We start from the raw sequence: 25,303 nt of genomic DNA, 5'->3' as shown, positions 1-25,303 counted from the left end.
TATTTTATGTGTATGAGTGTGTTGCCTGCATGTATGTGAGTGCACCCATGTAATGCAATGCTGCATAGGTCAGAAGAGGGCTTCAGATTCCCCTAGAACTGGAGTTACGGACAGTTTATAGCTGCCATGTGGGTGCCGGGAATTGAACCCGGGTCCTCTGCAAAAGCAGTCAGTGCTTTTAACCACTGAGCCATCTCTCCAGCCCCTCAAAGTATACTCTTAACTGACAACAAAATAAGGCAAAGTAGAGTCATCCATGAAAAGTATTTATACAACTAGAATAATAGTAACAAAGAAAGTTACTTCTTGATTAAAACTTTAAATAATCTGAAGGTTACAACAGCAAAATAGCACAGATGGGGTTATGAAAGAATTTCAATGACAAATTCCTACATTTCAGGTCTTCCCTATGTAAATTTATCATAGACAATTAAAATATATCAAATAATTTTTTTTCTTGTGATATAAAATGTGTTACCATGGTGCTATTGTTCAACCTATTATAATGTCAGGATTAATAACAATTTTGAACTTACCCCAACTTTTGTTTGGTTTTTCTATATTATAACCATCACAACTAGCATATTTATTCTCTGTTCAACATATTTTCAGTGTAGAAGACAAGAAGTATTCTTTACTGAGTATCAAATATGCATGCAGCAGTATGTGAGACCTCTGTCCACATTACATCACTTCATCCTTGTACTAATCCTCTTAATAAGGAGGTTCTACTATTAGCTCCACTTCACATGTGAGCAAATTGGAGAGCATAACAATGGAAGAACCTAGCAAATGGGGAAAGACTAACCCAGAAATGACAGGCAAGGAGAGGGATAGACCTTCTCTTTTATCTCCCTAGCCTATCCTGGTCCTCCTTAGCTTCTTCTATTTTACAGAGAAGTAATGTTGAATCATACCTTATTTATGTTTTAATGCATAGTCTATCTTATACCTTAAATATGTAGTTATATTTAGGAAAGAAAAAACACATACACCTATAGATACATGTTTTAAATATATGTAGCATGTGGAAAATGATATAAATTTGGAAGTCTAAGATATGCATGTATAAGTACAATAATAATATATAAGTAAGAGCATAAATTCTAAGAATAATATGAGAAAATATACAATATTACAGAAAAGGGATGAAATGAAGTTATTTTTTGTGTAGAAGCTCCCAGACAGCTGTGAAAATTGCCCTCAGTCAGTCTATTTTGGGAAGTCCTACTCAGGATTCCCATGACAAAATTAGTATGATTTAAAATTTTAACAGATCCCAGCACTCGGAGGCAGCAGCAGGCAGATCTCTGTGAATTCAAGGCCAGTCTGGTCTACATAGTGAGTTCCAGGACAGTTGGGGCTACAGGGAGACCCTGTCTAAAAAAGACCAAAAAATAAAAAAAATAAAAATAACTTAACAGATCTTTTCCCCACACCCTTTGTTCTATTATTCCTGCTTAAAAAAAAAATAATCTAATTTAGCCAGTTACTCCAAGAAGCATTTCCCTGGACAGTCAGTTGTGCTGAACCGGGATCTATGTTTCCAAACGTTTAGTCTTTCATGATGATGCTGGACTTAAATCTATCTGCATTGTTAATTAAAACATGTTATACGCTTATATTCTTATTTAATCTTATTTAAATAAGATTGCAGTAATCTCATGATGGTCTTTTCCTCCCTGTTCTCACACCTAATGGTTTTCCCATTAGGACACGATAAAAGGCCAAGCAATTGCAAAACAAAGCACAAAAAGAAAAGTCCTGTAGGTTTCTGACTTCTCTACTACAAAAGAAGCGTTGACATAATTGAAACTTTTTTCAAATAATACTATAAATATGGTAAAGTCACACAGGCAGTGACAAGGTGACAGAAGGTTAGAAAATGTTTGGAAAGAGGGTTGCTGAGATATTTACTTCATACTTTTTGTAAACCAAATGTTTGCATCCCTCCACAACTTCATAAATTGAAGATCTAATCCCAAGATGAGGCCTTTGGGAGGTGACAAGGTCATGAGGACAGCCCTCATTGATGGACCCTTGGAAGGGGGAGGACATCTATTCCTTCTCCACGTGAAGATGCACAGGAGGACAGTGTCTGTGAACCAGGAAGGAGGCCCTCTCTGTAAAAGCAATCTGCTTCTCATCTGGGAACCATACCCCCAACATCCAGGATTGCAAATAACAAATTTCTGGTGTTTGTAAGCCACTTTATTTATGGATTCTGTCACAGCAGCCTGGACAAACCACGCTGTTCTAAGACTTGAAGCAAGAAATTTCAAAACTGAAAACACAACGTGCTAAATTTATCATAAGAAGTGCAATGAGATTATTTAATATTTCTTTTAATTCCTAGATTGAGAAAACTACTTAGACAATGTTGACATTTTTACATTATGTATTCACACACTTACTTATGAAAAATGTACTGAGGGCTTCCTACCTGCTAGCATTATTCTCAGTGCTTAGAACATGATAATGAAAAGCTAACAACAGGGACTTGGAGAAATGGCTCACTGGTTAAGAACATTGCTGCTCTTCCAGAGGACCTGTGCTGGGTTCCCAGCTCCACATGACGGCTCACAACTGCCTGTAACTCCAGTTCCAGGGGATTCATTGCCTTCTTCTGACCCCTTCAGGCAATGCACACATGTCTTGCATATGCATACATCACAGGTACAGGAACACACAGAAAATCAATAAATTCTTAAAAAAAAAAAACCATAATGAAGGAGAATTCTTAGGTCTTAAGTGCTTCTCGCATATTTACCATTCCCCGGCAGCTTTCCCTTAGAAGGCTGTCGTCTAACACATCGCCCTGGGAAGGCACCCTCTGACTGGTTCCTCTGCTGTGTCTCAATCCCAATCACAGGACTGCATGACTGACCCTCCTTGTAATGGGGGAACCCACCTTGCACCTGCCTGAGATGACACAACCTCAGCCCCAAACCTCTTCCCCGTCCTCAAAAAGAAAAATAAAAAATAGAAATAGTGAGTCTGTAAGGGAGGGTGTCTCTCCTCCAGAGCCTGTGCTTGGAGGAAGTTCTCACCTCCTTCGGCAGGCCGTGGAGAAGAGGGCTGCTCTCTCCGTTTTCTTCTCTAATAAATCTGTTTGTTCTGTTGAAGACCGGTTTCCCTTCATCTCCTTCCTACTTTTGATTTCCTTACATATAACAACTGAAACATCACGTGGTACCCCATTCATGCGTACAGTTTTATTTTCTTATTTTTTTTCCAAGACGTTTTACTGTAGCCATTCATATGTATACAAAATTGGGGCATGAATATGTGCAATATTTTAAAACGTGTTAACCACTTTCTTGTGCATTAAATGTTCTTCCAAATATAAATGTTGGGTGCTTACAGAGTTATCTGGAATGACTGTATCGTCCTTCATTTAGTCTTTCCTGTCAAGTTCAAAAGAAAAAAAAATTGTCATTTACTTTATATTCAAACCTGTTTCTACCATTCAGATTTCCTTCTGTTTCTTGTGCACAGAATTTCATTTTGCTTATTATAGTTTACATACAACCTGGCATTTTCACCTTATTATATAGAAATTTTCATTGTTATTTTCTAGGCTTCATAGTTAACATTTATTTATTTTATTTTTATTTAGTTATTTTAATTTTATGTGTATGAGTGTATTGCTTGTATGTAGGTAGGTTGCACCCATGTCGTGAAATGCCTGCAGAGGTCAGAGCTGGAGTTACAGATGGTTGTTAGCTGCTATATGGGCACTGGGAATTGAACCCGGGTCCTCTGCAAGAACAGCCAGTGCTCTTAACCACTGAGCCATTTCTCTAGTCCCCATAACTAACATTTCTAAGTCTTTTTTTTTTTTGAGAATTTCATACAGAGGTATTATATTTGCATTGTTTCCTCCCTCCCAGGCTCCCCCCCCAACTGTTCCCATATCTCCCTAACTTCTAATTTCTTGGCCTCATCTCAGATTATTGTTACATACATATATATACATATATATGTATGTATATATACATACACGTGTGTGTGTGTATGTGTGTCTATGTATGTATTGTACTGAATTTGTTTGGTGATTCTCATGTATGCAAGTGTTTAGAGCTGACCACTGGGATTAGCTAACTTCCCAGGGAGCTCATCCCTGGAGAAAACTGATTCTGTTTCCCTCAGCATCCATTGATTGTAGCTCTTCATCTGGAGGTTCAAATCCATGAAATTTCCCCCATCCATGTTGGTATATGAATTGGTTTTGTCTTATGTAACATTTAAAAGTTAATTATAAATTTTGAAAATCTCTACCTTCATGAAATTTTCTTTTAATAAGGATATGAACAGCATTCAATATAAATTGTCAAACATAAACAGCAAGTTAACGGATGATATATTTTATGAAGACAAATAAAGCAGAGAAGGGGCTGCCATTTTAAGTACAGCTGTCTGGGAAAGCCTTGCTCAGAAATGAGAAGAGGAGCCAAGCATAGCCAACCTGCAGAAAGGCGATTAGTGCATGAAGACAGAAATGAAAAAGGTTGAGGAAAAGGACCCATAGGGCCTTGTGGGGCACTGGGGATTTCAAACCCAGGATGATGGAAAGCCTTAGAGATTTTAGTGCATTTTAGACCTGGGTTTGTAGTGATGAGATTGCTCTGACTGGTATGTTGAAAGCAGACTGTGGGTGGGGGACTGGAATGCAGCATTCTATAGAATAGGCACTGGAGTTGCTTGCTGCTTTATTTGACAGAGGGAGAGTACACTGTATTTTTTCATAGGTCCCAATACTGTATTAAACAAGGTAACATTTTCAACATGTAGATTATGATCACTGCATTTGGATTTGTATTCAATTTAGCAGTCATTCAGCTAATGCCAAGAAAAAAATTAAATTCAGAAAAGTTGAGCCATGTTATTTCTCTCTCTCTCTCTCTCTCTCTCTCTCTCTCTCTGTGTGTGTGTGTTTTAGTGGAAACCAGTATTGTGTAAGCAGTATGTGTGTATCAGTGGTAAACAGTATTATGTAACCAGTGTCATGTATTTCTTCCCACAGGTTCTTCAAGTAATTTCTCTACTTCAGACTTTAATTCACTTTGAGTGGATTTTGTATATAGAGTGTGGATTTTTACTCTTCCCCATGCGGCTATCCCTTTTTCTCACATCTTTCCTAGAAGAGACTCATTCCTCTGTATATTCTTGACACCTTTGTTTGTTGCCAATCAGTGGTAAATATGCTATATTCCTTCAGAGCTGTCTGCCAGGCCTCTCACAGTTTGATTGCTGTAGCTTTGCAGTGCATTTTGAGATCAGATATGTAAAGCCTCCTGTCTTTTTTTTTTCCTTTACTAAGGATTGCTTAGCTTATTCATGATCTACCCTACGCATGCATGTATTCAGTGGTCCTCAGAAACCTTAAGATTTTGTTATTTCTGCTAAAAAGGTGTCATTGGATTTTTAACAAAGATTATGCTGAATCTGTAGATTATTTGGAGTGATATAGGTATTTTAACAATATTAATTCCTCTAATCTGTAAATACAAAACATCTTTCTATGTTTTGGTCTTCTATTTCTTTCAACAGTGTTTTGTAGATTTTATGATAGAAATCCTTCACTTCTTGGCTCAGTTTTCTTTCTAACCATTTTATTTTACATTTTTTTATGCAATTGTTTACTGGATTGTTCTCCCAATTTTTCTTCAGATAGTTTATTGACAGTACATAGAAAGTATATGAGTTTTTGTATGTTGCTTTTGTAACTTGCAATCTTACTGATTTTTTTGTTTGTTTGTTTTGGTCTTTTTGAGACAGGGTCTCCCTGTAGCTCCAGCTGTCCTCGAATTCACTATGTAGACCAGGCTGGCCTTGAACTCACAGAGATCCACCTGCCTCTGCCTCTGCTAGGATTAAAGGTGTGTGCCACCACACCCGGCTTGAATTTTTTTTTATAGTAGTTCTAACTTTTTTGGTGAAGCCCTTGTTGTTTCTATGTATAAGAACTTGTTATGTTTAAATAGAGAAAATTTACATACTTTGTTTCCAGTTTGGATGTGTTTTATTTCTTTTTCTTGCCTAACAGCTCTGGTTAGGATTTCTAGCACTATACTGAATGGGAGTGTTAACAGTGAGCATCTTTGTCCTGCTGCTGCTGAAATGCTTTCAACTGCTCACTATTACATACAATGGTACTTTTGGATGTATCTTATACTGCCTTTACTATATTGAGGGTCGAGCCTTTCATATCTAATTTTTTAAAGGATTTTAGCATAAAAGAAGGTTAAATTTTGTCAAGTATGCTTTCTGAATCACTGAGGTAAACACAGGATTTTGTCCCGATTTTGTTAATGTACTATATTACATGTATAGATTTAAATATGTTGAATTATCCTTACATCCCAACGATAAATTCCATTTGATCACAGTCAGTTCTCTCCTTCTACCATATGCGTCCTAGGGATCTAATTCAGGATGTCAGGCTTCATGGTAAGCACCTTTAACAAATGAACCATCTTGTTGGTCCCAATGGAAGACTTTTCATTAGTAAGTCAATATACTTATTCTTCCAGATTATCTGGATTTTCTATTTCTTCATGACTCAACCTTGGGATTTAATATGTGTCTAGGGCTCCAACCAACTCTCCTAGGTTTTCCAATTTATTAGCATATAGTTGTTCATAATAATCTAGGATCCATTCTTTATGTGTGGAACCCATTGTAAAGTAGTATCATTTTTTCTGATTTTATTTAAATCTTTTCTTCTCTTTTTGAGTAATCTATCTCAATTCCACCAATTTCGTTTATCTTCTTAAAAATTCTACTTTTTGTTAATCATTTCTATTTCATTATTTCTGCTGTGATCTTTATTATTTACTTACTTCTATTAGCTCAAGATTTAGTTTGTTCTGTTTGTTTCTGGGGGAAAAAAACTAAGATGATTCTTTGAGATTTTTGTTCCTTTTCCATTTCTTTTAAGCTCTCTCCTGGGGGGAGAGGGCTGGAAAGATGACTCAGTGGTTAAGAGCACAGACTGCTCTTGCAGAGGACCCAGATTCAGGTCCTAACACCAACATAACTGCTAACAACTATCCGTAACTCCAATTCCAGGGGATGCAATGTCCTCTTCTGACTCTGCAGGCATTCCATTACATGAGTACACTTGCATACATGCAGACAATACTCTCATACAAATAAAATAAAAATAATAGATAAAATACATTTTTAAAAAGATATAACTCCAGTTCCAGTGGATCCAACCACCTCTTCTGTCCTCCATGGGCATTGCACGGCATGGGTGCACTCACCTACATGTAGGCAATACACACATACACATAAAATAAAAATAATAAATAAAATATCTTTAAAAAAAAAAGATTTCTCTTGGAACTAGGGGCTGGAGAGATGGCTCATCAGTTAAGAGCACTGGCTGCTCTTGCAGAGGACCCGGGTTCAATAACCAACACCCACATGGTGGCTAAAAATCTCCTGTAATTCCAGTTCTAGGGAATCCAACACCCTCTTCTGTCCTCTGTGGGCACTGCATGACATGGGTGCACTTGCATACACACAGGCAATACATTCATACACATAAAAAATAATAAAATACTTTTTAAAAAAAGATATCTCTTGGAACTATATCCCTTGAGTTTTGAAACGTTTTCCCTCCACATATGCCTCACAATTTATATTTTAGTTTTCTTAAATTCTTCATCTTATTAGTTGTTCAAAGCTGTTTTGCTTAATTTTTGGATATTGCAATTTTCCAATATTTTTCTTGGATAGATTTATTTTTGCTCCTGTGTATATGTGTGTATTTATGTGCGGGTGTGTGCATGTTTATGCAAGTGCCCATAAAGGTTAGAAGAGGACATCAAATCCTTGGAGTTACAGGTAGTTGTGAGCCAACAAAGCATGGTCATTAAAAACATAACTCTGGGGGCTGGAGAGATGGCTCATCAGTTAAGAGAACTGACAGCTCTTGCAAAGGATCCAGGTTCAATTCCCAGCACCCACACGGTGCTGCGAACTGAACAGTCCTGCGAGAATCTGAAGCCCTCTTCTGACCTCTGCAGCATTGCACGACATGGGTGCACTCATATACATACAGACAATACACTTGTAAACATAAAATAAAAATAATAATATTAAAAAAATAAAAATATTAAAAAAAACATAACTCTGATCCCCTATAACAGCAGCACATGCTCTGAACAACTTCTTTTAAGACAAAATTTAATCACTTTTAGTAAGTTAAGATGAAAAAGAAAACTTTGAATATACAAAGTACTTCAATGTACTTCAAGGACAGGACTCCTAAATTAAACTCTACCCACCCAGGGTTCAGGAACCATTGTGGAAGTGGGGGTGGAAAGAGCCAGGGGAGGTGGTGCATGACCATGTGGAAACAAAGTCTTGGCTCCTGGAATCTTTCTCATATGAATCTACAGCAATGGTGTATCAGCATGCACAAGACCTATGCAAATTCAAACAGTCAAAGCCTAGCATAGAACTGGGGAAATGGGAAGTAGGCTTCAATCTTAGTGAAAGAACTATTGGCAGCTGATTACTGCTGGGTGAGGGGAACCTGATCTTCTTTAAGGGAGTGACTCTAGATAGGCTGACTAGATCCCAGTGGATGAACTTGCACCAAGAGACATCCAGGTACACTAACTTAACTCAATAGACCTTAACATAAATGACAGAATGCATGAAATCCAGTGGGAGACTATGGGAGGGTATATCAGATGGGGGGATATAAAGATGACTAAGATGCTTTGTATGAATTACACAAAAATTCAATAAAAAGGACAATGTCTCTTATGTTACTCCCATAGCTCCTCAAAGTAAAGTGATATGTACCTAGAAATACTAATTTCACCCCTTTCAAAAATATAGCTCATATTTAAAATTGCTAAGCTGTCTTATTAAATATGTCTCTACAATGTCAGTGAACAAAATATTTAGGTCAAGCCCATGTGTCATATGATCTCCACAGCTGTGAGACAATCTGATTTGATAAATGCATCTTCAGTGATTGCATGATTAAGCTGCAGCAATGCCTGAACATGAAGATAACTAACTCCACAGAATTCCTCAACTGTTTAGGAAGGAGTCCCTTCATACATGCTAACAAAAACTGCTAAAATTATTTTTAATGCCTACTAAAATTTGCTTCTCTATGTTTTAACCATCTACCAATCAGCTTTCTTCCTGAAAAAATTCAAGGCAGAAATGAAAAAGTTACTGGCTTACAAGCAAAAACAAAATGAAATCAGACATCATGACATAGTCACATGACGTCCTGAAAATGACTAAAATAGAAAGTTTTGGGCTTCCAGTTAATCTCTGAGTCCTCATTTTCATCTTCTAACTTGCTTTGTATTTTTTGTTTGTTGTTATATTGGGATTTTGCATACACATCACCAGAACAGTTCAGTTTCTATTCAAGCGGATGCTGATTCTACGTCTCAATAATACCCATGATTGCCAGATGGAATTTAGTTGTTATATTGCTATAATCATTATTCCATATTTCTTGCCACAATGTTGTAATATTTATTCTGCTAATCTCAATGGTAAAGCAAAGCATGATTAAATAATTTGCTCAAGATCAGCTGTGAGTAAACAGAACTGGGAAATGTTAGCAATCCCTTACTAATAAATGTCTGAAAACAATCTGTTTATAAAATAAGGAGCCACTTTTTCTGAATAAATTGTTTTCTTTTTCTAGTGTTGATCTTGAATGTTAAAATATTGAAGAACTTCCTTAGTAAATTAAACTTGAATTGATCAAGTATAATCTAATGATTTATGTTCATATTTAAAATAATAATTTATTAAAATATTTCACAGAGGAGTCAAAAATACATCAACAAAATCACTAGTGCTTGCCAAGATTCACATGCCTCAGAATTCAAAGAAATAATAAATGATCAAGCCTCTTGCTGAATCAATGACAAGCAGACCTTGGGTGATATTTGCCTATTCATTACAACACCACTGTCTCCTACTCCCCATTCAGAATAGTTCATATGATGCTGAATAACCTGATAATCCTTCATGATGTATGTGCAAAGACAAGTTATATCATGTTAGAGGCATAATTATGTATACTAGAAAATGAGATATATAACTAGTTGTCTTACAACAGCACAGATAATAGTAATATTCTGCCTATAACAGTCAGAAGAAAAATATGTGGTTATTCCTTGGACCCGTGCTTTGTTTGGGAAATATATCAGAAAAATTCTCATGAGCTCTTTGTGCTAAGCCCTTCAAAATTCTGTTAGGAAATATGGGCATAGCTATAACTATGCATGCAGACTATCAGGCTCAAACCCAGCACTGCTAGGATAAGTTTCTTAAAGAAGGGCAAGTCACTTTTCTAAGTTTCGTCACTCTTCACCTATTAAATAGAAGCTCTTAGTTGTGACCAGGATTAAAGTTCTTCTCCACACAAAGCTATAGTTACTCAATAGTACAGGTTTCCTAAGAAGATATAAAACTAATGATTGAGGAAAATAACTAAATGTCTCCAATTTAACCCTCCAGAAGCTATTAAATGCAAATAATAATACTAGCTGTTTTGTGGAATAATTGTGAGAAAGAGGTGATATAATAAAGGACATCCACATTTTCTCGATTACCACTGCATTAAAGATGCTTTTCTACAGCCTTGCTCTGTCGCTGAATGAGCACCATGAATATTTCCCATAGTTTGTTATTCCACAGTCTGCAACCAAATGAGTAACTTGCAACCCTTTCTTGTCTGAGGAATTATTTCATAAAATCTGATTAAATGGAGCTGCAGAGATGGCTCAGTGGTTAAGAGCACCTTCTGCTCTTGCAGAGAACCCAACTGTGGTCCCAGGACCCACAATGGGCAGCACACAATCATCTGTAAGTCCAGCTTCAGAAGATTTGATGCCCTCCTCTGTCCTCTGTGGGAACCTGCACTCAAATGCACAAACACACACACATACATGCATATACACATAAAAAATAGGATATTTTAAAAGAAAAAAACTAATTATAAAATGTGCTTAACTTTTCATATCATTAAATAATTGACAAAATTAAAACTTTGAATCAAGTAGAAATGACTACTTACTCTATATTCTAGATTATATAGGCCTATCTTCTTTTAAGCACAGATAGTAGGCTACTTTTCAGGAAGTAGGAAAAGGCAGAAGTAAATACAGAAATGGGTGAGCACCATCCTATAAGACCATTTGAGTATATGGACTCTATAATAATTCCAATTGGTGAATTCAGACTTTGGAGCTGATTCAACCTTTACGATGAACAGAATTTTGCTGCTTGTTATGATGATAGAACTATAGAAGGCACCTCAGAATATTAACTCATCTTAAGGGTAATTATACTACTTGTTTGGAAGTAAAAACAGAAAATCCACCTAGCTCTGAAGATACTATATGGGAATCAATGAATGAAGATGCAAGACTAATTTAGCAACATATAACTACCTTCACGAGGAAAAAAATGACTTTTAGGTGAATTCTATCTTTCTAATGTAATGATAGGCAAATTGAACATAAAAGATTTAGTTAAAACTTGTGATAGTAGCATATATCTATAAATCAAAGGAAAATTGCTTCTCCATTGAAAATAGATAAATGATATTATTGTCAAGATCAAAGGGTAGTTTAAGTGATTTGTATGAGTGATATTAATAATTGACTCTCTTGCTCTGTGTGCAATCTAAAAGAATAAGTGGAGAGTAAATGAGAGCAATAAACCTTCAGTATTTATTGATTCCCTGTCCCAGGCGATGGCCTGAGTCAATGGACTGCAGACTCAGTCTTGATTGGGAAGGCCGACTTTCAATGATCACTTGAAGGGGAGAGCTACTGGAATCAATAAAGGACAAAGCTGTCTTTATCCAGAAGAGAAAGTTCATTTTGAAGCTAAGATTCTCTGGGACTTTGTTCACAGATTAACTGATCTAAAGCATGATTCCACTATCAGGATGGTAGTTTGCCTAGTCATCCCAGTGCTGCACTGAGATTTCTTGGGAACTATTCCTAACACGGGACTGATCCTCTTCTGATGTGCACTGAAATTGATAGAAATAAATCAAGACCAGTTGATGATTCAGATCAAGCATTGAAGTTCTGCTGCCACCCAGTTGCCCAGGTGCTGAGGAACTCCAGATGGGATGAAAGGAGAGTCTCCTCTGAGACCTGCCAGCTTGCTCATGCTGCAAGAAGCCATTTGTAGCTCAGGAATGTGTACAGCCCTTGCCAAAAAGGCCAAGACCTGAGAGAAGGAATCTGTATTCCTGAATCCGTCATCAATCTGTCCTCCTGGCTGATTCTTCCTCTCACGCCATAGCACTCCATGAAAAGCATTGTGTAGTCTTTTGCATTAACCATCCACACCACCCCTTGTAGCAGCTCCAAATTCTCTTACTATCCTATGTGCACACTAGTGCAGAAAGGAGCAGTTAAATGATCTTTCTATGACAATGGAAAAGAGTGAAAGAAAAACAGACTAAATATAAATCTATCTGTTTAAGATTTCTTGTTTCAACCTCCAGCCAATGAAATTATCTTTTGTATTTGAGACAACAAAATATGGGAACATCTTTTCAGACTCCATCATAAATCCATTTGTGAGCCTGAATAAATTTGAGGGTGATGATGATTCTGGATTAGTGTCCTCAGCCTGCCTTGAATATTATAAGTAGAAGAAAATTAAGAATAGATGGAACCAAGGCTTATGCAACACAAATTTCAAAGACTTCCAACATAAATTTTACCAAGATATAAGGCTTATTACTTTGTTTAGTGGCCGAAGTTTGAGAATCAACTTGTCACAGTTTGCTCAACTCTCAGTAATGAGAGACAATTTTCCCAAGAGCCTTGTTATCCAGGAGCCTTTTAAGTTCACACACCATCATCAGAATGGTAGCAAAATATTATTTTAAAAATTTAAAATGGTACTGTTGTATTTTCCTCATATGTAAAATTTATTGATTCATATTTTCCTCATTACTCCAAACTAGTTAAAACAGAATTAGCTCTTAATTCATTTCTAAACCAACCATATGAATCCATTTCAGTTGCCCTTTAGAAATAAGGGCTGCCAAGCATTGATAAATGGCTATAGAAATGAATAGAACCTTTTGCTCATTTCAAGAAAATAATAATGAGAAGAACTGGATCTCTTCATCTGAAAAATTACTAACTAAACAAATAGCAAATGCAAGGTGCAATTTCAAAAATGGAAAATGATAAAAAAAAAAGAGGTACACTACCTGCTGTAAATCCAATGTAATCGTCACATAATGATATTCGATGCCATTCTTGATACTGGGACTCTGCCACCAGGTGTTCTTGCCGTCAATAGCATTTGTAATTGGGTGTCTTTCTATTGAGTCCACAGCAGCATGTGAAGGGGGAGAAAAAAAATCATATCATGAGTTTATAGCAGTTTCTTAAAGAATAAAGGTCAAGAAAAAGTAGAGAGGTAAAACAATCCTCCTATGGATTATAAACATTAAAAAGAGAACAATCCTTGTCTTCAACAGCATCTCTGCAGTTTCACAGTACTATACAATGTGTGGGAATGATTGCATGCCTAGACTGCTAAAGAAGAAGGCTCTTAACACTAACCATCAGCTAAAATGGGCAACTTCAAAGGTCACCCCAAGAATCAGGTGCAACAAAAAGAGTAACAAATCCAATCAGTGTGTCGCTCATTCAATAAAGCAAAACCCCTACTGTATGGAGAACACCTGAATATTGGTTGCTCAGACATAGTGTTAATTACTATGACTTAAGTAATGCAGTACATATATGGTTTTAATATACAAAAGATGACACATTCTTCCTATGAGATTTTTTATAGCAAGTCTTTAACTTAATCATCTTTCTACCATGGTTTAAAACTGAAACAAGATATTCCCAGCTTCTCATCTAGAATTTCCTTGGCCCGCTATCACTAACTCCAGTGGAGTACTCCAAACAACAATGGCAAGCAAGGACACTATTGTGCTAATCTCCAAAGTACCAACTAAACACAAGCCTTTCTTCACCCCTGTTCCAGACAGAAGAAAATCTATTGTGGGAATCGAGATAGGAAATGATGTGTGGACAGCTCCCCCAGCACAACAGTCCTTTGCTATGGCTCTATTCTTTCTTCCAAGCTGCAGAGCATTGAGATTCTCATCTCTCTGAACTCACAACAGCAGAGTTATCCCTGCTACAGATCCCTGTTATACTTTGGTTCATGTTGAAAACCTTTGCTTCTGTTTTTCCAAATTACACAAATGCTGGGTTTTTTCCCTCTCTCCTCATCTAACTCAGCACAGACCACGCAGGGATGACAATGGTAGGAGAGGAGGTTACTGTTGTTCCTACTTTGGTTCTCAGGATGGCAGTATGGATGTCTAAGTCCCTCACACCTCTCCTGGAAGTCAGCACATTTGCTTACATAATGTCTGCAACATGTATGAATTTCCCTGCTACCCTCCCACCCTCCTGTTCATTCTGACCTGCATATACTTTGCAGTGCCAGTCTTAAAAATCTGTACAAAACTTACCCTCTGGGGAAAAAAATTTTAAATGAATGGTGTGATGGTTAATCTTTGTTGTTGCCTTGAATGGATCTAGGGTCAACTGATAGGCAAGATGTTGGGCACACCCCTGAAGGATTTTCTTAATCAGTTTATTTGAAGTAGGAAGATCCACCCTAAACATAGGTGTACCTTCCAGTGGCAACCCAGATAAGGGTGATCTGAGAGAATGCTTTTTTGCCTTTTGCCTCATTGTCTTCTCATTTCGCTTGCAAGTTCATCTACCCTGTTGCTGCCGCAGCTGTTGCTACTGCTTCTACATTCCTTTCTGATATCAGCACCCAGCATCTTCAGAATTCCAACATGCACTGAGGACTGATAGCCCTCCAGGAATCCTCCAGGTCTTCAACACCAGGGTGGGGCTACTGGGACATCTAGCCTTATGGACTAAGCAACTACTGGGTTCTCGGCCTCTCTGGTATACAGACAGCTGTTGTTGGACTAGTCTGACCAGATTGCATATGCCAACCTAATAAACCCCCTTGTAATATATATTCTGTTGGTTCTGTTCCTCTAGAGAATCCTAATATAAATAGTCTATGAACAATCTTTTAGATTAGACAAAATCTTTATTTTTAAGTTGAAAGAACACCTAAAAAAAAAAACCAGAAACTCATCATTATGAGGAATAACCCTGCCCTCTTAATTTGTGAACATAATAACAAGGAACTCAGATATACATTCTAATGATGTGTGATGAAAGAGTAAAAGACTTGAGATAATAAGATCAGGCATGTAAGAAGCTAGCTATTTCCTAACCTCACCATTTAGCACTTAACTGACTGTAGACGAATCACTTAAACTCAGTTTCATCCCTAAAATAGGGATGGCAAATCTCCACTCACAGCAGCAGATCCAGATCCTCAACTTTCAGGGGAAAAATGAAATTAGAAAAACAAATGTATATGAGAGATTTATAGAGTTAATATAATAATTCTAGCCTTGGGATTTTGTAAGTAATAGTAACCTTGAATCAACATTACCATCTTCGAATATGCTATCACCTCTATTTCATAACTTAATGGGACATTTACAAGCCAACGAATGTTTTTAAACACGATAATATCAAAATTAAGGAAAATTCATTAAAATGTATCTTTTTTAAATTATTTAATAACCACATACTTAGAAGAAGAATTTCATTACAACAGCATTGACATATTCAATAACAATTTCCAGAGCTAAGATACATCTCTTTCAAAATTGGCTGTAAATTTTTAGGTTTACAGTTGAATTATTACAGTCATACAATACTGTACTCAGTATAAACCCAATAAGATATAAAATTAAATGAGGTTTTAACCTTTAAAAAAGATCTCCATTTCATTTTTAACATACACAGTTTCACACAGAAAAATTAATTTTTAATTTAATTGACATTAAGATGTTTGCACATGCAATTCTAATCTGTAAATCCTGGGACTAGTTTCCAAAATAGTGCTGGATTCACTTGCAATTTCTAGCATGTTATACATCTGTTTCCAACAGGGCTCTGAGAATCCCAGCATAGGTTTTTGGGTTTTTTTTTTTTTTTTTAATGCTTTGAAGAATCAATTATTTTTTTAATCACTACTTTTTAATTTTTAATAACTACATGATTAGAAGAAGCATTTCACTACAGCTTTAACATATACAGTAATGCACTTCAGAGCAAGAGTACGTCTCTTTCACAAGTGGCTGCAAATTTCTAGATTCACAGTTGAATTAATACAGTTATACAATACTGAACTCAGTGTAAGCCCTGTAAAACATAAAATTGAAAGAGTTTTTAACCTTTAAAAAAGAGCTCCATTTCATTTTAGAATATATTGATACTTGCAGAAAGACTCATTGTTTTTGCTACTAACACTGAGATGCTGGCACATGCATCTCTAATCTGTATGTATCTGATTATTACTAGTCATAATCAGTTGTACTTGGATCCTTGGTGCCTGTGTATGTCTATAAAGTCATTGGGTAGATTTCAGTGGCAAAGTTTATCACCTCTACTAATTAACATGATGTAAATTTCCATGCTTCCTCCTCAGCTTCCTCCTCAAATATAATACATTTTTTAAAATTTCTTGAGTTTTTTTTTGTGTGTGTGTATATATAAAACACAGAACATCCCAAACAATCTTATTCAACTACACACCCACTTCCCAGATGGCACCCTCCCATAGCCTCCCTCCCCCCACTGGAACCCTTATACATTGATATCCCTGCTACTGTCTGCTGTGTTGTCAGGACCCCCAGCCATTCCCCACTACTTGCCCTTCTGGTGAATCTAGTCAGCCTATCTAGAGGTCTTTGTTTTATGAAGGTCAGCTGTTCCTCATCTAGCAGCAATTAGTTGTCAATATTCCTTTAGGTAAGATTGGGGTCTGTTGTCCATTTTCCCAGTTCTAGACTGGGTTACTATCTGGGAGGTCCCTTTTCTGCTGTTCATTTTCCCAGTTCTGTGCTGGGTTACTGTCTGGGGGGTCACTTTGGCCACCCTGGCCAACAACTCAAAGGAAGGTATTTCCTGTCTGGCATTGTTTTTTGTTATGTAGCCTTTAGCTATACACATGGTCTCTTAAAGAATTATATTGATCCGATTAATCTTTGGTTATACTTTCCTTTTGGGTGTATAAGATCATAGAGTTGGCCCAGATAAACCAATTTATTTTTATTCTTTAAGTCATTTCAGGATCTGTTCCTCAGGGGTCACATAGGCTTGGGAGGAGCCCCTGGCTCCTTTCTTTTACCAGTTCCATCCATGTGAAGATAAGTCAAAGGTCCTGCTCAACTATGGATGGCAGGAAGCATGGAGGAAATGTTTCCTCTGTATTGACCCTCCTCTTTGTAGGCTGGACGCTGGTTCAAGACCATTTTGTGGGGTCTCCATGGCCTCCTTGATCAAAAGGACAGGTGATTTACCACAGTTACAGGACATTTTGAGATGCTCATATCCCCTGGAACTTAGTTGACCTTGGGGGCAAGGAGCAAAAATTGTCTTTTAAGTCCCTCTGACCAGATTAATATAGGCCTCAAAGTATGACTGTTAGACATCCAAGAAGGTTAGTTTCACCAGTCTGGTACTTATAATTAACATGTGTCATGTAGATAAAGCTTGGGCAAAGACCACTTGTTCTCCAATAAACCTTACCTAGACATATATTTCTTGATCTGCTATGTATAATTTGTCAGTAGATTGTTAGAGTAATATGGCTCTCTCTGGTTTTTAAAACTAGCTAGGCATTATGTATCTCTCACGTTGTCTCACCCCTCCATCATGGTTTCCCCAATTAAGGTGCCCCCATTTTCCCCCTTTCTCCTTTAATAACACCCTTCTCCTATGGCCTACCTCTCTTGAGCTCCTTCTTTTCCTTAATCCCCTAGTTTCCTTGTACACCCTTCCCTCCCCCCTTCATTAAACTAACCCTAATTTTATCCATATCTCCCTTATTAAGGCCTGTTTTCTACTGTTCTTCCCTTTCACGTTCTTTCTTTTCCTTTATCTCCCTGTTTCCTTTCCATTATCCTGGTTCCTGTAGTTATGTGTGGATACATACTTTCTTATCAGGATTTGGTTCTAGGATTCACATATGCATGAGAACATATGTCAATTTTTTTCTGAGCCGGTGTTACTTCACTTAGTATAACAGTTTCTAGTTCCATCCATTTACCTGCAATTTCATGATTTCATCTTTCTTTACTGCTGAGTAAAACTCCATCGTATAAATGAACCACATTTTCATTATCCAGTCATCAACTGAGGGACACCTAGGTTGCTTCCATCTATTAGCTATTGTGAGAAGAGCAACAACAAACATGGATGTACAAGTGTCTCTGCAATAGGATGTGTTCTTTGTGTATATGCCAAGGAGTGGTATAACTGGGTCAAATGGTAGATTCATTTGTAATTTTTTTTAAGAGTTTTCCATACTGTTTTCCATAGGGGTTGAACAAGTTTGCAGCCCCACCAGCAGTGGATGTGTGTTTCCCTTTCCCCACATCCTCTCCAGCATTTGGTATCATTTGTTCTCTTTACTTAGTCAGTCTGACTGGTGTAAGATAAAAATCTTAAAGTTGTTTTAATTTGCATTTCCCTAATTATTAGTGATGTTGTACATCTTTTAATATTCTTCATAGCCATCTTTACTTCTAATTTTGAGAACTCTCTGTTCAACTCCTTAACCCATCTTTTAATTGGGTTACTTCTTGTCTTGATTCTCTGTTTTTTGAGTTCGTCATATATTCTGGGTATTAAACCTCTGTCAGATGTGTTTGCTGGTGAAGATTTTCTCCCATTCTCTGGATTTTCTGTTCACTTCCCTTGTTGCCTCCTTTGATGTACAGAAGCTTTTTAGTTTAATGAGGTCCCATTTGTTAATTCTTTCCCTTGTTTCCTGAGCGATTGCTGTCTGGTTTAGAAAATACTTTCCTACACCTATATCTTGTAGGTTATTGTCAATGTTTTCTTCTAACAGTTTCAGAGTTTCAGGCTTTACATTGAGGTCTTTGATCCACTTGGAATTGACTTTTGTGCAAGGTGAAAGATAGGGGTTTAGTTTCATTCTTCTACAGCGGGAGATCCAGTTTTGCCAGGACCTCTCCTGCATATGCTTGTGATCCCAGAGCTGCCAATGTTAGAAGACAGAAGGCTCCCTGAGACTCACTGACCCTCCCACCTCACCTACTTGGTGAGATCCAGGCAAAGGAGAGACCCAGTCTCAAAAATAAAGATGGACAGCACCTGAGAAACATCCATTATCCTCTGCCTTCTACACATGCACACAGAATACACAAACCACACACATGTACACTCACATACATGAACACATATGCACACATACATATCAGTGTTCAGACTTGTAAGAATTTTGATTTCAATTTTATTAGGTAGCCTGCTACAATCTCTAAATGAAAATATAGACTTTCAATTATTTATGGCATGACATTTGTATTTTAAATATAGATATTCATATTTTAAATCTTGATATGACTACACAGGATAGAATGACAATATTCCATTATCACTGGTAAAATTTTAATTCAACTACACAGCTCCATGAACTTTACTTTGTACCAGGTCTTTGTCACATTAAGAGTTGACTGTGATGGCTCATTAATGAAAAGAAAATTGCAGAATATATTTAATAATTAGTGCTAGTTGAATTTGTTTATAGTCAAGGAAAGTGTCACTCTATAACAACAGCAAATAGAGGAAGCATAACTAAATATCCACAAACACCCCTCATGGTATGAGTGGATGTGGAAACAGGCATTTTAGGAGTCAGAACAATAGATGAAATGTTGTTGACATTATTTGAACAGAAAAATAAATGTCATAGAAAACATTCCTGCAAAATTTTCCTAAAGCATCTTTCATTGTTTTGTATGTGGTAGCAAAGCACACATGTGAACACATTTCCCAACAGAATTAATGACTCCTAGGCAATTACTGAGGGAAGATAATTGGAAATTTTGATATCTACCACCTCAGGTCAAATTGATGTGAGAATTAGCCACGATAAGGACAGAAAGATGAATCAACAACTAACCATAATTCCAATTTACTATTTAATCATAATTAATTTTCAAATACTGATTAATTGTTGGCAGAGTTCCCTTATTTAAAAGAAGAGAGAAACATTTCTTCAAAAATAAAAAGATAAACTCTCTAAGTCAAGCCAAGGGCTAGCCACATTGAAAACTGGCTAAGGAATGATGAGGTAAACCTCTTCAGCTGATGGTTTTTTAATTGGGAAGCACAAAATAATGAGAGCCAGGAAGCTCAAGTTCCATTTTCTTTGTATGGTAAGTAAATGCAAACCTTCCAGATTTATTCTGGAAGGTCACTGAATTTGTGGAAATTTATCATGTTACTACAACTTTTACTCAAACATATTCACTTAATTTATTGCCAAATTTTTATTCTTGCTGGGGTTTATTCTTTCTGAGTTTCCAGTATCAAAATTGGTTTTGAAATGTAATGAAGCTGGTCACACTTAAAAGTAACATGAAATAAATCCAAGCTGTGGCATGTTTAAAAGACCACAGGTGAGTAAAAATGGGGACATGCATAGCTCACCTCACTGAAAGAATCATTTCTGGCTTTAATGTAAAAAAAAAAATTGGTCTGTGAATGCCAAAAGTATGGTCCACTGAGATACAAGAGAGTGTGAACACAGAGGTCTGAAGAGGACAGGTGATAGAATAGGATGCAAACTCAGCTAGGCAAGGGCCCATCATCCACTTCACCACATAAGAGTCTCTATTCAACTGTCTTTCATCACAATTTTTGCATTATTCATGCCTTTTCTCTGATGGAAACTTCTTTATCTTTTTACATAAATACATTTTACATATATAAATACATTTGTATAGTTAACAGTATAATTTATAATGGAACATACCATGATTTTTAATATTTAATACATATGAACAAAAGCATAAACACATTGATATTGGCATATTTTATTTTTTAATTCTCTCTGCTGACCCTCTCCTAAGCCCACTGTACATTCCTGCCATACACACCTCCACTGCTTTCTTGCCACCATGCCAAGGCTTCCAGACATTCACCTTCTTAATGAAATCTTTAAGCCAGCAGTCCCTAACTGAAGAATGACTTCTGTCCATCGGAATTCATCGCCTTCCCAGAGAATACGTAAGTTATCATCCATCAGTCCATATCTTTTCTGGCTTTTGCTTCAATGTTCTTGATTTATATATATATATATATATAATTTCCCCTCTGCATTCTCTATGAAGGTCTGTCCAGATGTTTGTAGTTTTCTTTTACTCTGTATGGCTTCTTATCTTATTCTCATTTTGGCTCCTATATCAACTTGGAGACCTGTAAAAAGTTATTCTCAATACTCCTCCCTTTCCTGAGCAAATATCCAGCTTCAGAGCTTTATAAGGAAGTCAAGATTATCACACCAGAATTCCTCCTGACACTAATCATCATTCTTCTTTCGCATTTAGTCACTTGAAAGGGGCATGTGGTGGTTTGAATGAGAATTCCCCCACTGGTAAATGTCCTGACCTAGTGACACTGTTTTGGGAGGTTTAGAGAGCGTGGCTTTGCTGGAGGAAGCAAGTCACTGGGAGCAGGCTTAGAGAGTTCCTAGGCCTAGTCGGATTTCCAGTGTTTCCCTGATTCCTGTACCTGCTTGAAGATATGAGTGCTTAATTTTCTTCTCCGGCTCCAGCCACCTCACCATGCTTCCTGGCCATGACTGACTCTAATCCCTCTGGAACCTGGAACCATAAGCTCAAATAAACTCTTCTTCCTAAAAGTTCCCTTGGTCACGGTGTTTTATCACAGCAACAGAAAAGTAACTAATACAGTGTGTATGCAATGTTGGTTATTCTTTCTTCTTAAAAATTCCTTACTCTCAACCTTATGTCACATTCTTCTCATTTCCTTGCTTGAAATGTGCATCTCTTCATCACCTGCCTATATTCCCCACAGTAATTTCTCCATTCCATTAAGTTTCTCCAGGTCTCTGGCATATGCCCTTTATTTGTAATATTCCATATAAGAATGTGAGATAATTTAATTTTTTATACTTTTACCAAATGATCCAGGAATTTTCTGGTGACCATTTTTATTTGTTTAGGGTTTTTCACAAAGGGTTTTGTGCATGGCTCAGTGTTCCTGGTTGGTCTAGAACTTGCTGTGTAGCCACATTGGCTTAGAAGTTGTGATGGTCCTGCCTCTGTCTCCTGTGGTTTTGAATTACAAGCATGTATTGCAACACCTGGAAGTCCGTGTGGTTTGCCTCATCACTTCCATCACCACTTCTCCCAAGTCCCGGCTTTTCCCCTTAGCTTGAATGTCTCCTGTGTGTGAAAACCGTCCCACCTCTGCAGCTTCCTGTGGCTGCCCCCTGCTTTCTTTCACAACTAGAACACTTAGCAGAACATCCTTACACTCCCCTCTTCTTGCTCTTAAGCTGTCAACTCTCCACTGTAGTTTTGATGACCAGAAGAGATATATGTTGTCATAATCAAGGGATACTAGATTATACTTTTCTTAATCCATGTCTGAGAAGCAGAAAAGATTATTGGTAATTCTTTCTTCCTGAAAATTCCTTGCTCTCAACTTGATATCACATTCTCTTAATTTCCTTACTTGAAATCTGTCTCTCTTCATTTTCTGCCTAGATTGTCTGCAGTAATTTCCTGCATCTGCTAAGATTTCTCTGGCGCTCTGGCACGGGTGTTTGGCTCTTAAGATCCCATATCAGAAACAGCAAAGCCTGAGATGTGCCCACACTCTCCACTTCTATGCTCACACAATAACGTGTACCTTTGAAATTAGCCAGTCACTAATGGATAGGACTGGTTTTCCATGGATGCTCTCTTTGGTCCTTTAATTTTCCATATATTCTTTGATATCTCAAATTTATATCATAGAAGTATCTATATATTGATATATATTGCCTCAAAATATTTTTAATTTTCTATATCCCTAAATTTGATATAATAGAGGTAATTATTATACTTCTAAATACTACTAAATGAAAAAATTGCACATTGCATATTCTCATTTTTTCTGAAATTAAAAAAAATGTGAAAGTTTTCTTCCTTTATCTTCCATTAAGAAAAAAGAGCAATTAAACTGTCCGAGGTTATGGAATTATGGCTAAATACCCCTATAGATTGGTCCAAGCCCATAGAATGTACATCAGTAAAAGTGAGCCTCCATCACTGTGAACTCTGGATGATAACACGCCAATGTAGGTTCACCAACTAAAGGAAACTATCACTCTAGATGGAATAGTACCCATTGATAAGGCTACACATTTAGTGGGGAAGAAGATATACAGGAAATCCTGGTACTTTAGTCTTTATATTCCTGCAAACACAAAACTCTTCCGAAAAGTAGTATATAAGAGAGAAAGAAAATGAATTAAATTTGAATATTATATAATTGTTAAATTTTATCTCCATTCCTCAACTGCCATTAAGTATAGATAATCAATCAAGATGCAGACATAATGGTTTTCTAAAATATATCTTAGTCAAATTCCATCTTTAAAACCATTTAAAATCACCTTTTCCCTTTATTATACAAATTCTTTACATACTAAACCAAATTACTTGCAGTTCTCTCAATATACCGTTTCACATCTTCGAAATTCATGAACTGTCTCTTTTGGTAGTTACTTAGTCTTACTAACTTTCACTTCTTTGTTCTGGGTTACTTTTTCTCTAGGTCTTGGAGTGCTCTCTTAGTCTCTAATCTATTGTTCTCTTTACCTGATTTCCTCACTAATTCCTCTAACTTAGACTTATGTGACGACATTGTGCTCCACTATGGTGTGTTAATCAAAGCACATTCTCAAATTCTATTGAAAAATTACATGGTTCATAGGGGCCAACAAGAGGGTTCTGCATGCACCTCTCCTTGGCCTCTCTTCCTATCGTTCATAAGACTCTTGATATCCTGTTTCCAGCCTCTTTACTCCATTTATCCCAACATTCAGCCCTCCAACATCTCCAGTGCCCAACCTTCTTGACTATGTGTACATCCTCGCACTAGCTTTTCTGTCATCTCTCTCTCTCTCTCTCTCTCTCTCTCTCTCTCTCTCATGTGTTTCACATTTTCCTTCTTGTTTTCTCTCTCTCTTAGCCTTGTCAGTTCATACTTAAGCTAATTCACCAGCTTTGTTATGGCTTCATCAGGCAAACTTTCTTTTACAGCAGGACTGGATTTATGCCATTCTCTCTCACTTCAGGACCTGCACTTCATAGCAATAGCCAGTTTCCAGCCTCCTGGCTCATTAATTGAAGGCAAGGACCCTATTGATTCCCACTGGATCTCAATAACAATACCAGGCAAATAAGTAACCAATGACCAACCAAAGCCCTAGTGAATAACCACATTCCTACTGACTGCCACAGGACTTCAACTAGTGAATCCCCTATATAACTGAACCTGGTATACTGCAGACTGATACTAAAATGTCCTAGAATGACAAAGTGGGTCCATAAAGAAGTTCATAGCAAAAGAAATTTCAGGAATTCTTGGATAACAAGCCTTTTGAATTTAATATAACCTAGCCTCAAAATCTTTCAGTCATAGACTCTATCCATTGCCACATAAATACATATTAAAATACATACGGGATGGATGGCTGCTATTTTGATTGCAGATTCGACACTGAGGGTTCCTCACAGGCTGCCCAGGGACATGCTCTACCAATTTGCAGTACATTTCAGGTCCCTTCTCCCCACAAGTTGCATTGGTCATGATGAGTGCATTAGAAGCAAGGTTCAGGACAGCGGGGAATAAACCTAAAAGATAAATGAATAAAGAAATATGGTGTAGAACCAAACATATATGATTTTTTACTAGATTTAAAGTGCACAATTAAATAAAAATATTTTCAGAGAATTAAGTTAATCTGAAATGAGGGCTGGAAAGATAGCTCAGTGGTTCAAAGCTCTGAGTGCCCCCACAGAGGGCCTGACTTGAGCACCCACATGGCGGGTAAGAAACACCTGACTTAAGTCAGTATATCACAGAAATGCTACATGTTCTTAAAAGAGCATTTCTTTTTCTTTCTGGTTCTTAAATTTGAAACCTAAGGCTGTCTTCTTAATGTGTAGGCTCTAAAATTTGATTTAAAGTTTCCTGTCTCAGACAATTAAAAACAACCTTCATGTTATTGATAACACAACATTATTCAATCTGGATCTTTCATATTCCATCTCAGCTCTCTTATATCAAATATTAAACTTTAATTATGCATC

At 37.0% G+C, this 25,303-nt stretch overlaps 1 protein-coding gene across 3 annotated transcripts in view; it reads right to left on the bottom strand.

Annotated features, from left to right (window-relative positions):
* The window catches only part of Lama2 (laminin subunit alpha 2), a 679,163-nt gene that overhangs the window by 475,218 nt on the left and 178,642 nt on the right, over window positions 1-25,303 (bottom strand). For all 3 annotated transcript variants that reach the window (XM_008827821.3, XM_029560968.1, XM_029560969.1), the window contains exons 2-3: window positions 24,674-24,844; window positions 13,247-13,359 (exon numbers count right to left, since the gene is read on the bottom strand). In XM_008827821.3, coding sequence (XP_008826043.1) covers window positions 13,247-13,359; window positions 24,674-24,844 — 284 coding nt within the window. The remainder of the gene's footprint in view (window positions 1-13,246; window positions 13,360-24,673; window positions 24,845-25,303) is intronic.

Source organism: Nannospalax galili, unplaced genomic scaffold, assembly GCF_000622305.1.
Source record: "Nannospalax galili isolate Female #2095 unplaced genomic scaffold, S.galili_v1.0 scaffold53, whole genome shotgun sequence".
NCBI classification, from domain to species: domain Eukaryota; kingdom Metazoa; phylum Chordata; class Mammalia; order Rodentia; family Spalacidae; genus Nannospalax; species Nannospalax galili.
The sequence above is the reverse complement of the archived record's forward strand: the minus strand, read 5'-3'. Positions and strand labels throughout refer to the sequence as shown.